At 37.4% G+C, this 17961-nt stretch overlaps 1 protein-coding gene across 9 annotated transcripts in view; it reads right to left on the reverse strand.

Moving 5' to 3' along the window:
• Positions 1-17961, reverse strand: part of kmt2cb (lysine (K)-specific methyltransferase 2Cb) — a 134483-nt gene that overhangs the window by 50693 nt on the left and 65829 nt on the right. For 8 of the 9 annotated variants that reach the window (XM_055202996.2, XM_055203002.2, XM_055203000.2 and 5 more), the window contains exons 13-17: positions 14679-14765; positions 10463-11166; positions 5937-6056; positions 254-370; positions 35-139 (exon numbers count right to left, since the gene is read on the reverse strand). In XM_055202996.2, coding sequence (XP_055058971.2) covers positions 35-139; positions 254-370; positions 5937-6056; positions 10463-11166; positions 14679-14765 — 1133 coding nt within the window. The remainder of the gene's footprint in view (positions 1-34; positions 140-253; positions 371-5936; positions 6057-10462; positions 11167-14678; positions 14766-17961) is intronic. The other variant, XM_055203001.2, reaches the window with a different exon arrangement.

The following is a 17961-nucleotide window of genomic DNA, read 5'->3' on the forward strand; positions in this document are numbered from 1 at the left end:
AAGCAAAGCTAGAGCACATTTACAGTTCCTGTACCTGTTTCAATGTGAACGTGTCTGAACTGGAGAAAATAACCACGGTACTGTGCATGGCGTTTTCATCCTCTTCCCTAAATGTGTACATTGTTTCCATATTGTTTACCTGTGCACAAACATACAACACAGATCAATGAAAAACATACTACAGCAATCTCTTAACATATAAGATGTCAAAACAAAACTAGTATGACAGTAGCTGACAGATAATAGCACATACCCCTGGTGTTGGGATTGGAGGGACTCCATTTTTCATTCTGGCACGGCCACGCCCTCCCCTGCCTGTGACGCCAGAACCCCTAGGCCGTCTCCTGCCAGGAAAGCCAGAACTTCGTCCCTGTTGACATGACAAGCGATAACTTCAGGGTCAACCTTCACTTAAGTGTTTCAACATCTTATGACCAGCACTGTCTTAAAGGCGAGACAAGCAGGAGCACTGCCTGCGATGAGCAAAGGACAAAATATTTTTGCTCTTCTGACTAGAGATGCTATTTAAAAAAAATACATTGATCCATAATTGTAAAAGACAACATAATGATGGTCCAAATGCTGTAGACCTCAACAGTTTTTTTCTGTCATGATGAGTTTGTAAAAAATACAAAACAAACAAGACGACTCTTCCTTTGACACACCACTTCAAAGACCCTCTGTCAAAGACCCCCGACAACTTAATACTTTGCATCGACTGCAATTTTCATTGCCTCCGAAGTTTCTGTTTCTCTGTTTACGTTTAATGAACGGCCCACCCGCCCGACTTTAACGCACTGTGATCAAATAACAAACCCAAACCAAACATGACTCTCCCTCAATTTAACTAGCTGTCATAGTGGAGCAACATTCCCGATAATGACACCAATTTCGGAGAGACTGTGTCACGCAGTGTGAGATGGTATCTGAGGGAGCTGCCAACACGGCTATCAGGCTGTTGAGAGGCCTCGGCCGTGTTATTCTAGTGATTTCACTTCTATTACGCTGTCAGCGCGTTTCCTTTCCTCAGGGGCTGCCATTCTGCCTGTCACGATGAAAACCCTTTCCAAGAATTACACTCTCTCGCTCCCTTTCCTTCTCTACCGTTCCTCTCGCTGTACCATAATTTCATTCCTCCCTTCAACTTTTGCCTCTGCCACTCAGACGTTATTGTTTTTTAATGGGTCCTTTCATCTTGCTCTGTTTTACTCTACCTTTCATTACGTAAAAGTGCTGCGGTGGTACCATGGTAGTACCGTAAAACTTTCTGCCTTCTTTAAAAGAACAGTTTATCAAAAATGCAATTTCAGTCATCATATATTCCCCCTTGTGTTGTTTGACTTCCTCTATTCTGTAAACACAAGATGAAAAATGTAAAGAAAAGTAGTGACAACTTAAAGCCTGTAGTATAGGGCTGGGTATTGTTAGAAATTTCACAATTAGATTCGGTTTCGATTCTTGAGGCTTCGGTTCAAACAGATTTGATTCGATTAAATATTGATTAGTTTGCTTCGATATCGATTTGGTAATAAGTAGGGCCGGGACTCGATTAAAAAAATTAATCTAATTAATTAGAGGCTTTGTAATTAATTAATCTAAATTAATCGCATTTTAATCACATATAAATATTTGACCTGAGAACATTAAGAAGTAATTTTTTTACACTCTTAGTATACACTCTTAGAAAGGATGGATATGTTAATTGTTTACACATCATTGTGCGGTAAGCTTTTAACACATTATGTGTAATTTTAACACATTATGTGTCATTTTGTGTTGATTTTGTGTTCAAGTATAACACATGTTGTGTTAAAAGTAACACAAAATGTGTTGTTTCAATAATAACACAGAGATTCCAGGATAACGCAGTTAGTGTGTTGTCCCATAATCAACACTAATGTGTTGTTTTTAACACATTCGTTCTAAGAGTGTACCATGATAATGACTGAATACATAAGCTTAAGCAACAAAATATTGTTTATTTTTGTTCAACCAAGTCGTTGTACCCGGAGTCGGGCTAATGTCCACGCTAGCTGCTGTATGTTTTGCATTGAGATGATACTTGAGGCTCGATGTGCTGCGGTGATATGTGAATTCCTTGTTGCATAGCTTACACACAACCATGCTCTTATCGACGCTTACCAGTGATGCGCGGGTCAAAACAACCAGAACCCGACCGAGGTTTTCATCTAACCCGCCCGCAACTCGGACCGTAAAGAAAATATATATATATTATACCCGACCCGCTTCCTGGCCCGCATTTCTTAAAGTAGTTATTTTTTTAATAATTGCAGGGTTCGGGATTCTCGGGTTTTGACTGTCTGTGTTCCGGTACCTATTTGCGCGGATCCCCCACCTCACGTATAAAAACAACAAAACATATACTATATAGCCTATATTAAAATATATAAAAATATGTTATGCACATTTTTAACTTCCACATTATAGTTTTCTTAAGTGGGATTCGGATGTGAAAAGCGCTGCATAATGTACGCGCCTTTAGTCTTACCATTGAAACTTAACTAAATTAAAAAATAAGAGGTGATATATAGCTTTAGCCTACATAAATGATTATTGCTTTAATGTTGCGAGTTCCTCTTCAGATTTTCTTGCTGTTATGTTTATAATAGTTCATTGTTCAGAGTTCATATTGATGATCTTATAGTCCATTTAAAAATGTTCTTACAAACTGACTCTATTCGTCAGAAAAACACCATTTAACTTTTTTCCTTTACCTGCCGTCGCTGTTCTCTGTGCGTGTCCTCCGTCAAAGTAGCCTATTAAAATTAATATGAAGTTGATTTTTAAAAGTCTTAAGAACACTGCAAATCAAACGTGCTGCTACATTATGCTCTAAATGCGCGTGTAAATTTAATTTCTGGGCACTGCCAGGCTGATTTTTTGAAAAGTAAGTGATTTACTCACTGCATGTTTTGGCATTCGGAAGCATATGCATCAATGAGATGCACGGTGTTGCTTTTAATGTTCTTTTTAATTTATATTCACAAAACCTAACAACAAAACATTGTTTATAATTACGAGACAAATTATTTGAAACGAAATTCATTTTAAAGTAGCAAACAAAACTTAAATTTAACTCGTAATAAGCTAATTAAATTGAAACAAAACAACATTACAACAATATTTAAACCCAACAATACTCAAACATTAACATATAAAAGACATTACGATACATGTTAAAATAATCTGTAGTTTGTTGGTAGATGTTTATTGGGCAAAACCTCCGTTGCAAACCATTTTTACTTTGAAATTGATGCGTTGTCACGTTAAAATCAGCTGTTCGTTTAGGTTCCGTCTACTTTTATTTACACTGCAGCACAACCCCGGAGTTCTCGAACTAAAACAGGGTCTGTAGCATTTACGAATGACTCCGTTAATAAGTGCGATTAAAATGCGTTAAAATGTTTAACGCGTTATTTTTTGTGTAATTAATTAATCTTAATTAACGCGTTAAAGTCCCGGCCCTAGTAATAAGTAAATACAAAAGTAATTAAGTACCTGAGTATATTTTTACAGTGTTTCCCACAGGATTTTGAGAGACTGTGGCGGAGATGACGTCACACGCCAATTACTGTAGCATATATGTGACATCATTGAGTCGTGTTTTACTATTTGATCTGTCACATTATATTGCATTTTAACACAACTAAATGCTATTTTGTTTATAAAATAGTGACTAAACACAACCCAGTAACTCCTTGTTTAATCCAATCAGCTCTTTCTTTAACTGCTGCTAAAAACAGGACATCGTCTGACAAAATCACCATACATTTACATTGAGGCTGTACTGATGTTGCTCTCCTCATCAGTGTTGTTGCTTGCACACAGACTCACAACAAGAGAACGGGTATGTGTTGGAAACACTTCTGCTAACCTTTCGTTAAGTCATGATGAACTCGATCATCCGTATTCTCTGTCAGTACATCTGTGACTGTTGACGTTTACGCGAAAAAGAAAGTACACGGAGGGACACGGAGTTAAAAAAACGTTCACTGTATTTTATGTGCGAGAGGTGTCCCGCACGCAACATGAGAGAGGGGAGGGGGCACGCGCTGTTGAGGCACTGCACTTAACATGAGAGAAAGAGAGAGAGGGGGCGTGCAGGTGCGCTGAGCGCTCGCTACAATGAATTAAGCCATTTTAAATAGTAAAATAAAAATTTAAATGGGAATCATGCTGTATTGGTAAAGCGCGTTTTGTACAACGCTGAACGCTCTCACTAGAGTGTTGCCTACAGCGCCTCCACTGGCCGGTGGGCTGAATTGATTCATAGGATTTGATGAATCAATATTGAATTGAGAAACAAATAATTGCAATGCATTGATGAATCGATATTTTTACCCAGCCCTACCGTAGTATAGTCTGTTTTTTACATGTGCACGTACGCAAAGTACACACTCTCAGAAATAGAGGTACAAAAGCTGTCACTGGAACAGTACCCTTTCAAAAAGGTACACCTTTATACCCAAAGAGTGCATATTAGTACTTCAAAGATACGTATTGGTACCCAAAAGGCACATATTTGTACCTAAATGGTACATATTAGTTAGCCTGGCTCCACCCTCCTACATGCTTCCGCTTAATTTTCATTTAGCTTCACTACTACGTCTGGGACTGCTCTGTAGAATTTCGTTTTCTCCTGCAAAAATCTGCAGGTCCAATCAGCGAACAGAGGAGGGTGGCTAAGAACGATGACATTGAGGTCGTGCGTCAGTTTGAGTTGTAGTTCAGTAATGGCAGCGGAGAAAGACGTGAGAAAAGCTATTCGGTCCGTTGTTGCAAAACTGCTGAATATACAGAAGCCGGAGAACGAACAATGTTTGCTAAGTTTTGTTGGTCTGATTATTCTTACTTGTTGTTTCCGGCCGGTTTCGGTGCATGATATACGTCACGACCAGCCCAATCACTTTTCATTTTTATAGAGTAACTAGTTATATTTTGTTTCACAGAAGAATGATCCCTGCTTATCGATCCAAGTAAACACACAAATTCTATAAAATGCATGAATCGAATGCATTGTAAGTTGCTCTGGATAAAACTAAGCATCTGCCATATGCAAACATCTAAAATAGTGAATTTATCTCTTTAAAACCTTAAGTACCCATTCTTCTTTCTTCTCATTATTCAATGTTTTAACACCGCGTCAGTGACTTCTGACATGCGGTGAACTGTATGCTCAAGTCAAGACATAGTAATGTAATTGGTCCTGGTCTGGCCTCGTGCCAGGATAGATTATCCGGGCATCTTTGGCAGCTTAGAAACAGATGGACCCGTACACCAGTAAGACCCCTACTGGAGCCTACATGGCTGTTACGTGGCCCCCTGACCCCTCGACATGTAGCACATCTGTTCCTACCCCTGGGCTACAGCTCACAATGTGAAGACATTCATAACTCATTTTCATTCATTAGCCCGAGTCAAGAAGTGTCTAAAAAAATCACTAAGCATGCTGAAAATAAAAGGTTAGAATGTTTTATGAAGCCACAGGCTGGGTTAGTAACAATAAATTGATGCTGTACTTTAAGACATGAAAACTGAAACAAAATCAAAGCTTTCTAAAACTAACAATGTTATGACATTTTCACTGCATTACTATGCTATTCTTTACACAAAAACCCAAGGGTCTGGTGTGGTTCTATATTTCTCTTTTTTTATAGCTAGTATTAACTGGCTTTCCCTTCGCTTCTCCTAGGCAACAATACGTTGCTAGCAAATATTACCTTGCAATATCCCCAAATCTCATTTAATTCTGCATCGGAACACAAAACACAAGCTTCCCAAGCAGTGAGAAGATCTTGGCAAGGTTTTTCCAGCTGTACCACTGCTGGAAAGTAATGGGAGCAATCTAGCTTCTGCTTGACATGTTATTAGCTGAACACCCATTGTAGGGCTGTGAAATATTATGCTGTATTTACCACACGGATCATCCAGGCGGCCGTGCTGTGGGGCTGCCTGCTCTTTGGCCCGTCCCAGCCCTCAGTCGGGTCAAGGGACCATGAAGGGGAGCTCGGTCTGTGGGATGCGCTCCATGCTCCCTGAAGATGGGGTGGGTTAGAGAGAGAGGAAGAAATGTGGGCGAGAACATGCATCAACTTAAACAGTACAGCCAGCAAAAGAAACACATACAGATACATGCATGTACAAACAGACATGGTTAACAGAGAATATGAAACATTAGAGCCGAGCGAATGAACTGAGGAAAAAATGACATGAGAAAATTTTTGGCAGCGGTAGACCGTCAGGGACTGCAAGGCCTTCTATGCAGGCCTGAACACTATCAGAATCACGGACATGTGTTTGATATATTTTTCCATGAATGTGTATTAAATTATTCCCAATAGTCTATTATCTTCGTTTCATACATTTTCTTTTGCTTACGCTGCTTCCAGTAGTGTATTTTGAGCTTTTATCCAGTTATTTTTTAGCCAATGTGTGCTGCCAAGGTCAAGGAAATCTGCCTTGAGGCCTTCAGAATCAACAGTGCTGGCACCTGTAGCTTAAATAAATGGGAACGAAACAAAGCTGTTGCTTTAAAGAGTCATTTATATTCGTGCATAAGTTCTACGCCATAGGCTATGCTCGCCAGAAATTTAATTACGCGTCTTTTCTACATGGAGCGCAAGTGTTGTGATTGGTCTGCTAGAACCTTTTCCGACAGCTAAAAAAAGATCGCATTTCTTCGTAGGCATTTCCGCTTGCGACGGTAAGAACAAAGATCGGCTAAAGTTAAGGAGTGATTTAACACAAACTGCAAAAACTTGCTGTCTATTTACTTCCATCACGGCTCGTCTTCTCAAATCATGTGTGTAATTGCACATCGGCGCAAACGATGAGAAGCATGAAAGAAAATTGATGCGTACCGACAACGTCAAGGGACCTACTATAATCAGATTTCGAGTTGGCGACTCCAAGACCATCTAACAGGCATACAATTGTCGACTTTTCAAGTCGTTTGTTTGGCTGGTCAAAGAGTAAACTACTAAAGTCTGTTTAATTAACTGTTGAAACATACACTACCAGCCAAAAAATACACCATCTTATTTTATAACAGTATGAATATAAAGAGTATTTGACACAAGACACGGACAGGTATCCAACTTAATGACAGTATAAAGGAAAAGAGTATTTAACCTAAAACACCACATATCATTCGCAATTTCTGAAGACCATGAACACAAATAAGCACAACACCATTTAACTCTTTCCCCGCCAATGACAAGTTTTTCCGTCAATCCGTATATCCGTTAATAGCCAACTTATAAAACCTGGAAGTATTCCCTTAGGGCAAACAGTTCAAACTCTGTATATGTTTTGATCGCTCTGAATCTGTTCTCTATCAAAAGTCCTTCAAAAATAAAAAAAAATTAGCAAAAAAGCTGAGATAATTGCGTTTACGAATCGATTTTGTTTTCATGAAAAAAGTCCTTCAAAAATAAAAAATCTATCTTGCGATTAATCTTTTTTTTAACGTGGTTGATTAAAAATCGATTCTTAAAGGCCACGAATCGATTTTTTTTTCATGAAATAACCTAATCCTGTTTGTTCTGACTTTTTTCACCATACATTTTTCATCTTGCATCAAAATTGTATTGTATTTAACATAATTGTATGCATTTGAAAATTAGAGATGGGTTCTGTTTTAATGTACCCAAGTACCCCTAAAATAAAAGAGCTTAATATATAGGTTTGTGGCTCCTTATCTCTTATTTTATTAATTACCCACTTGTAAACTTATGTTCACTGTTCTTTTTTATAAATATAGTATTTGTATTAAATCTACATTTATTGAGTTGAATTGAGAATCGAGTATAAAAGCCGTTCCGAGAATCGGAGTTAAACCGAGAACCGAAATCGGATCGATTTGATAGCTTGTGAATCGAAATCGAATCGATCTGGAACAATTGAAACGATACCCAGCCCTAATTGAGAGGTGATAAAAATAACAAATAAATGTAAATAAAATGTTTGGTTTGAAGGCAGAGGGTCTGTTCTTCCATTTGATATATTGTAAGTTTATATATTTAAAGAAGAACATTTTCTGGAAGGCATTAAACTTTTGGGAAAATCGTAAAAAAATGCTGGAGCTGGCTGGCAACTTTTCTTAAAAACGCTGGCGGAGGAAAGAGTTAAAAACAGCTGCCTATCAGGTGCTTCTGTGCCTATTGATACCTGACCTGTATCCGCACCGCAAATGACACGTTAATATTATTTCACCCATTACATCAAATATTAGCGGTTTACCCTTCAGGTATGTCCAAGACTATGGGATGACTCTAAAGGGTATTTGACACGAGACACCTGCCATTGCTGACAAGAATGTCAAGATATATTGCATTCATTCCTGATTCCTGTCTGTGATGCAATGACCTGTTATACTCCATTTCGGTGTGATATTGATGGTTTCTATAGCTGTGGCTTCATAATGATGGTATGAATAGGTGAAATAAATCGAGTAGGACACATCTGAAGGCCTACGTGTGAAATACACGGCTTGCCACTGGTTTCTGGGCATAATACATGACAATATTTCTCTTAACAACGCAAAGAAAAAGCATCCTATTTAGTAGGGCCCTATGATTTCTGCAGAAAACAATATGGATGGAATTGGGGAATTCAGGTATGAAAGAAAAGGGGTGGAGCTGAACACTGATTAATTTTAAAAGATTGATTAAATTGTTACGTATAATGAAATTAATCGGTTAGACATGCTGTTTAATAATACAAATTTAATTAAATGATTAAATACTTAATCTTAAAGTAAGTCAAACGTAAAACACAGAATCCAGAAAATTGTGGAATTTGAGAAAAGGGAATTTGGGGGAAAAATGCAGCAGATGTTATAGGGCCCTGTCTTAATAGAAGTTTGAAGATTGTTACTGAGGACCTTTTTCGGTAAGTAAATATTTTTTCTATTTTTATTTTCCTCTTGGTGTCACCATTCGTTTCGGTTCGCGTTTCGTTTTATGACATGAACAGGCTTTGTTACCATGACAACAAAGCCACTTACTTGTTTACAAACCCATGTGATTATGTCAGCACAACAACACATGAATCGAGTACACAAAGGGTGTTAAAGAGCAGGGCACTTACAACCGCCTAATTCCTCTAATTAATCCGTTTGAAGCTATAAAGTTAATTATTACTCGGTGATCCTCCAGAAACCATGAAATGAATGAAGTCTTGCCCGAGCGGCAGCCAAAATGACACAATTGCTTTTATTCGAATATGCAAATGTGCTAATGAGCATGTTGAGAGGAATCGAAGCAGCTGCTCTATGTAGGATCCTGACAGCATATTTCGCCGATGGTACAAATTTTCAGATCGCCATGGTGACGGCACGCCCGCTTGGTTGTATTTTCGAAAACGGAAAAATGTGGCCTTCAAATGCAGTATATGCAAGAGAAAAATCCATCTGGACAGATTTGAGAGCAGCATATCTTGTGTGTGTGGTTTAATGTTAAATTATAAATATCTCTTTTTTCATTTATGATTCGATTTCTACTAAACATTGTGGCCCTATCTCTAAAGCTCAACATTAAAGGGACACTCCACTTTTTTTGAAAATATGCACATTTTCCAGCTCCCCTAGAGTTAAACACTTGATTTTTACCATGGCATCAGCAGGCGTAGTGATATTACGCAGCAGCCGAAAATAGTCCCCATAGTTACTATCAATGGCAGGGGACTATTTTCGAGCAGTGCATATCATCACTACGCCTGCTGCAGCCATGTTACAACAGCAAAGTCCTTGATTTTTACGCCAGAATGAGAGTAAAGTTCCTAGCCATATCTGCCTAGAAAATTAATTTTCTGTCGGTCTTAGTACACGATATAACTACAGAAGAGTCAAGTTTTAAATAGAAAAAAAATTGAAACTCTTTGGTTATTTTTTAGCGTGATGCTAATGGTCTAATCAGATTCAATGGATTACGCTAAGCTATGCTAAAAGTGCTAGCGCCAGACCTGGAGATCGGCTGAATGGATTCCAAAACGGTAAGAATCAAATGTTTAACTCCAGGGGAGCTGGAAGACTAGCATACCCTAAAAAAAAAGTGGAATGTCTCTAAGATATTGGTGATACAGTGTTCTGAGGTTTGTCCGGTTTCATTAAAAAGTGCTTTCGTACCCTGTTAGTAATTTAATGAGTAGCCAATGAGGTAACTGCCGTTGTTTTCGTAAGACAGACCTTGTGAATTCAGAATGTATTCAGTTGACATAAAAACAAGCATAAACAGGATGTGATGTGTGAATGATGGTTTGATGGCTGAGCATGACGGCGTGAGAAGTCTTCCGCTCCAAACCTGAGGTAATCCCTTTTGAACTGAAATTTCAAGCCTATGCTTTTCCAGAAATATATTTTCTAATCTATGGAGAAAGACATTTATGCTCTATGTATAACCTGAAAAAAGTGCAGTTTGAGAACTGCATGACCATGGCTGACCTGCTTTACTCTGGGCCTTCCTGGTGAGAACTTCCTCTTGGAGATGGCTGGCTTCCCCATGCCAATTTTTGGAGTGAGTGGTATAAAGGTGGATGAAGGCACATTGCTGATGGCTTCTCTTGGACCAGCATGGACTTGAGGCAGTGGCTGGGGTCGGGGCACCACCGGACCAATTAAGGACAAACCCTCAGGTTGCCTGCATGGGGATAGTTTCAAAGACGTCCTCTCCTCCACCAGCGAGCTCAGCTTAGCCAAACTTCGTTCATCACCACTGATGTCCATCTCTGCTATGTGGCTCTCATGAATCATGTTCTGCACCACAGTGTCCATCTTTTCTGCCACGTCTTTTTGAACCACAGCTGAAGTCTCAGCAGCACTAACCTCAGGTTCCATAAAAACTCCATGCGCCTCTGTAGAAGCTTCTTCTGTGAAGGAAACCTCCATGGGTTCTTCCTCATGGGAAGCTAAGGCTGGAGTTGGCTCTTTGGTGGGTGATTGGTTGGTTTTTTGCTCCTCCGTGCAAGACTTGCTGTCAACCACATGCTGGGAGGTGTTTTCAGAGAGTTTAGTTGACATCTCTGGAGGCTTCTCCGTTTCGGTGGATGTCATGAGCTGTTGGACTGTGGACGTCTCTGAAGCGGAATCCTGTTTCTGCTGACGTGACTCTAATTCCTCTGGAAGTTTTGTCTCCTGAGGAGACGTGACTGCAAAAGCAAGAGGTAAGATGAGTGACAATAACAGCAGAGCTACAAAAATAACTCTACGCAATTCACTTTGCGACTTTGTAAATCCTTGGCAAAGTAAATGCAATTATTATCGTATTATTAATATGCATACATTCCTAGTCATTTAGGCTTAATTAAATCTGCATGACTGGTTAAGCACATATATTATTATTAGAGAAAACTACAAGCATAAAATAATGGCAAACAACAAGAGGTGTGTGTTTTCTCAGACATTAGGTTTATAACATTGTTCACTGTAATGCTGGCAATAGCAAAAAGAGAAGAACATAAGAAGAAACAACATTGTATTTATTAACCTTAATAATCCCCCAAAAAAATCAGTTCCGCACCAAGTAATAGAGCTGATTAACATAACGGTAGGTTGTTTCTGGTTGTCAAGTAATATAGCAACTTGATATAAAATGTGTGATTATAGGTGTGCACTTATAAAGATCTTTACACAGTTTTCAACTTACCCTGAAATACATTTGCATTTATTAATTTATGATGTTTTGATACCTAAACATACATTGCATGTGATGAATTGTCATTTTATTTATTTGATGTCAATCAAAATGTTTTATTTTATTGCAAAAGAATGCAGAAAAGCTAACAATCATTTTTTAACAATCGATTTATTATTTTACGATTAAATGACTAATCAAATAAAAAACTTAAACATCTATTCAATTAGATTTTTCACTTATAGTATATAGGCTCAATACAACCCTTAATCAGTGCATTCATGTGTAGAAGTGTACTTTAAAAAGCCCCGTATTGAGTTTTACTAATATAATCTTTCATTGTGACATTTAAAGCCTTAAATAAAAAAAATTCAACTGACTTCACGATAAGAGTTCTTCTCGGGTCCAAAGGAATGTACCAGACCCGAAATGACCCAAAATACTTTTTTTCTGAAATAAATTACCCCAGATGCCGCTATAATTATACCCGACCCGTGTACAAGCACACGTGAAACTTTTAGACCCGAACCCACTCAGGTGTTTTTTCCTCCTATACCTGGGATTCACTATCGGTCAATACCAATCCAATACTAATACTAATATATATATAAAAAAATAAATCGCAACCGCCACTTTAAAACCGAACGGACACAAAGTAATGATGAGTTTCCTTCTTATCTATGTTGATCTTAGACAGGGGTCTCAAACTCAAACTGACTTGGGGCCATTACTAAGATAGACACCTTGTCAAAGGGCCGCAGAGCTAAAATAGTTTTTTAAAATATAAATGGTGCTTTTTATCTTTATTATACATTATTTAATTAATATATTTAAATAAGCAAATATTTTCTTAACCTTATCTTAAATAACTTTCTATTAACATCTTGCATTAAACTAACAAATTCAATTCCTGAATAGATTTATGAACTATTATAGTTATTGTGAAACAGACCATTATTTATCGATAAGTTGTCGCAGCCTTTCACTACCCATTAACTTTAAAGCTTCCATAATAAAGGGATGCTGTTTCAGGGTTTATACAGAAATCCTTAAGTTAAATTTACTACTTTTTACTACCTTTTTTACTACCTTCAGAATATTTTTTAAAACCATCACGACACTGAATTGCAAGTGTTAATCAGCGACCTTTCTATTATTTACACAGATTTTGACATATATAACATACAAAAAAGAATTAAAGTGAAAAAATTCTTCTGACTGAAATATTTTTCAGGCCAAGTCATATTCCTTTACCTAACACTTTATGTAGGCGAGACCAATAGCATTTTAAGGGGAGATTTTTTTGCCATAAATTCCATATTGAAGTCTCATGTGGCATATAGGTAGCTGTAGTTTGCAGGGCATTTCAGATTAAGGCGAACCAGCTAAATAACTCACTATACTGTATAAAAAGAAAACATGAATATCACCACCTTTAATGAATCTTTTATTAATTATTTATTAATTGTAAATGTATTTATTTTAGCATTTACTAATAATTTTTTTATCAAAGTTGAAACTGTTAACATTAGTGAATGCACCATGAACCACCGTCAATTACTGTAATGACATAAACAAGAATTAATTAATGCTTATATACACTCAATATTTTTCATTGTTTGTTTATGTTATATAATGCATTTACTAATGTGAACAAATACAACTTTTTCATATCATATTATTCAGTACACATAAACAAATAATCCAGGGTCTGTTCTGTTCACACAACAGTTTACAGTCACAGCTCTAATACAGTAATGTTATGCATGAATATAAACCCTGAACGTGTAACTCGAGTTAAACTAGTGTACAATTCGCACAGGATGTCAGTAACCATAGTGACAGTTGTAAATTGAATGACTGTACATTTATCAACAAAATATTATGTTACAATAGAGGCAGCGCTGATGTGCTAGTTTATGCGCAATGTTTCTGCTGTTTACTTTCTCCTAAGACCTAAATGGTTGTGTTTATATAAGGATATTTGCAAAGACGGGATTTTTGACGCATATGTGTTATTTAAGGCCAATAAAGCGGCAAAAATACGTACAACACATGCTCAATGAGAATCGAATGCGCGGCTTGCGTGCTCCTCTGACACAGAAACAGCGGACGCACTGTTGTTTGTGTTTGAATGTCTTAAAATCACTTGTTTTTAAACTGCTGTGCTTTAAATATATGTACAAATGTTACGTTTTTGTGACCACACGCAAATGCAACTGCAAGAACCGACAGGTGGATGACATCAAAGTCCCGCGAGAGCATTTCGGAAGCAGTCTCCTCTTATGATTCCTCGTCAATCGCTCTCACAGGATTTGGATGTCATCTGCCTCTTGGTTCTTGTGGATCCACATGAAGTTTACCCACGAGTTAAACAAACCCGTTGTACCAGCCACTGGCTATATCAGCACAGCATCAGTAACGTGAGAAATCATTTACCTCCAAAATACAGGACCCCTTACGTTAGTCATACTGTGCAAAGACACGCAATTACCTGTTTGGTTTTCTTATCCCACGAACTGAAAGGCTTGCCAATCTTCATTATTTCGCTAAGCCAAGTCAATCGTCTTTTACACCTTTATCGATCTTCAAAACATCGGAGCCTTCCTGCATTATAAGTTTGACCATGCTAGCTGAAAAAGTTTTACCTCAACGTGATACAGTCAGAAAACCCGGAGTGGATCCGGTACGTAGTGATTACAGAACGCTTACAGCGGAGAGAGGAACGTGAATTGGCTCCAATCCAGGCTTTGATCACATCCCAGAGACGAAAGATCTTTGATTATTTGCCCTGTTATGCAGGTGATTTGAACTAATTTCCAGGCATCATAACATTACAAAAGGCAATCGAAAATTTACTACCTCGTCAGATGACGCTTACTACTTTTTACTGGCCTTAATTTGGCATAATTTAATTTACTACCTTTTACTACCTTTTACAACCCCGCGGAAACCCTGTGTTTATAGTTGAAGTTAGGCATTAAACGTGTATGTGTCACTGAAATGAGAGAAGTTCATATGAAGTACCTGAAGGTTTTTCATTTTCTGTGCTGTGATGTGAGGTCTCGCAGGATTCCGTCTCGGCTAAATCAGCACTACTCCCCAGACCAATTTCTGCAAGGAGAAAAGACTTGAGTCAATAGGGTGTCAACTTATGCAATCCAAACTGCTCCGAGCACTACTGGAAACAATTACAGGTTTGGAAAAACAACTCAACATGGTAGAGAAATGCAGGGGAAAGTGTAAATGCATGCACATACCGCATGTGGGTTCCCTAGAAAAACATGATGCTGAGGAGAATAATTTGCTTTAAGCACTGCACACACACACGGATAGTAAACCACAGCTTTTATCGGGGCCAGTTATCTACCATCATTAAACATACAGGCTAGACACTTATGGCTAAGACTTTATTTAACTTTGGTTGTCCATAAAACACTTCCTTTAGCTTCAATATATAAAAATAACAAATTTTTAAATCTCTAACATTTTGACCTTACTACTTAATCATCGGACATCTCCTCAAGAAACAGACAATCTCTCCACTCAAGTGTCACTGATATCAGCTTAGCTCAATATGTAGTTATTAGTGTGGTTTTCTATGTAAATAAAGCACTGACAGACCACAATTCTGTTATATCTAGACCTGTGACTGCTATAATAAAGACAAGATATGAGCATAAGACTCCCTTTCTGTTATATAGCAGAACTTTGGTTATTATAAAAAATGTATACTTGGACAAAAGGGCTGTTTTGTTAGATGAAGTCACTTTTAATAGAAGATATTAAATGGTAAAAGAAAATTATAGCCTTGCTCATTATCATTTTTGCGATATAGGTCATAGTCTGTTAAAATCTATGTGGACCTATTTGCAAGTGTCATTTTTTCATCGAGCTCCATTTATAATAGCTAATTTGACCCTTACACGGGTCCAAGATGCTTTTCTGCTGTGCCTTTAAGACTTTAGAAACAAGTAAAAAGTGTGTATTTTTAAAATATTAAATTTAGACAGCGCTACAGTGCTACAAGGTCATCATCTTGCAACAAAATCATGTGCAATACATTTTAGTTTTAAATGTATAACTTAACACACTGTGCTGTATATAGCACAATTGAATATTCTGTACATTTTGTCTAAAGCAGTGGTTCTCACAATGGGGACATGGTGCCGGGGGGCATAGTTTTATGCCTTTTGATGAAATGCATTAATTTATTATAAATTCTGTGTAGTAAAACTAAAGAAAAATAAGACAACAGAACTATACTGTTTATGAGTTTGAGATTGTTTCATGTCGTGAATTTTCTTTGGGGGTGCACAAAGAGGTTGGACCCCACACAAGTGGGCCACACTCTGAAAAGTTTGAGAAACACTGGCCTAAAGTATAAAAAGAATAATTTGTGGAATATCCATCATCTAACAGACGAACACATTTAGAGTTATTTTAGTAAATGTCCTTGCTCTTCCTAGCTTGCCAGAAGACCAAACTTTGACTTTGAAAAAAGTGCATCCAATCCACACGACTCCAAGGGGTTAAAAAAGGTCTTCTGTGGGTAATCAATGTGATTTCGTAAGAAAAATATCCACATTTCAAACTTTATAAACTATAATACTAGCATCCGGTTAGGGATGCATAACCATTAATTGCGATTAATCTATAGCAGAATAAAAGTTTTTGTTTACATGTGTGTGACCTGTGTATGATAATTCTGTATATATAAATATGCACACATGCATATATAATATTAAGAAAAAAATATATTTATATATAATATAAATTATACATAAATATACAAATGTATATACACATGTAAACATTTCTTAAATATATACATGCATGTTTGTGCATTTATCTATACAAAGTTATTCGGTGTTATATGCTAATTGATAAATGCACACACATGCATGTATATATTTAAGTAATGTTTACATGTGTATATACATTTGTATATTTATGTATCATTTATATTATATATAAATTCCTTATTATATAAATTAGTAGATAGATTTTTTTAAGTAATAGATTTTTTTCTTAAAATTATACATGCATGTGTGCAGTTCACACTCATATATGATGTAAACAAAAACTTTTATTTTGCTATACTGCCCTACAAAGCCAAAGTGCAGAAACTATGCATTTCGTCAAATTTCGTTCAAAGGGTTGAAATGGGCTTTGTGAAATCTGATGTCTCTTGTGACAAAGTCTCTTGGTTCAATTTTGTCACATTTCCGAGAAATGCGTGTGCCAAAATTGCAGTAACATGTTTGCTTGACTGGCTGGTGTAAAAACTTTAAGGGCATTTTTCTCAGTTTCAGTGTTTGCGTAGTTACTGCAGCTTTTGGAGGGCAGTACAGATTAATCGCGATTAATCGTTATGCATCCCTCACAATTAATAACTGCGCCATCAACAGCTTCTTTAAAAGGCAATATATTGCATTGTGCCATGATCACAAAGCAATTTGCACTAAACTTTGCAAGGCAAACTTTCACGATCAGACTGAAATTGTCTATTTTATTGTTATTAAACAATTTACATTTTAATAAAAAGATTTGGATACTCCTAACATTGCAATCTTTGAGAATGACATGCATAGCAGTTCAGAGTCTCAAATATAATGTCACCCCAGACTAGTGATGCGCGGGTTGGCGTTTTTTCCAACCCGCGGGTCCCGCTTTTATGAAATATTTGGCCCGCCCCAACCCGCACCCCAACACTGTATCTATTTATTTTTACAACCCGCACCGCCCCGTGCCCGCGACCATTAAAATAGACATATTAGGCATTTGTAATGTAAATAAAAAGAGGCTTTATTTCAGCCTAAGAGTGCTTGGAAACAGCCATTAGATTACATCGCCCTGTATACTGGCAACAACATACACCAATGAGCCATAGAAACCAGCATGGTCATATTAATATAGAGATAGGATAATGATAAACCAGGGGTGTCCAATACATCGATCGCAAAGGCAATGCCGGTAGATCGCACATAAGCTTACTGTGTATTCTCATGCTGCTCCATGCCTCCACAGGAAAATTGGCATTATGAGTAATTGTGAAACACTTAAGTCTTTTTGAGTTGCTGTGCCTTTCTTCTCATATGTGTTTTTATAAATCTTATGCCTGCCCGCTGCAGATCAGTCGTGTAAACTTCCGACATTTACAAGCATGGAATTGCATCGCATTCTTGCTTTCATGCACGAGCTAAAGCACGCGAGAGCGAGCGAACGACGGAGAGAGAGAGAGAGGCAGCGTTGTGCTGATATATGCTTCTGATACTATTGTAATTTTCCTTCAAGTTTGTTTCACTAA

This window comes from Misgurnus anguillicaudatus, chromosome 2 (assembly GCF_027580225.2).
Source record: "Misgurnus anguillicaudatus chromosome 2, ASM2758022v2, whole genome shotgun sequence".
Taxonomy (NCBI): Eukaryota; Metazoa; Chordata; class Actinopteri; order Cypriniformes; family Cobitidae; genus Misgurnus; species Misgurnus anguillicaudatus.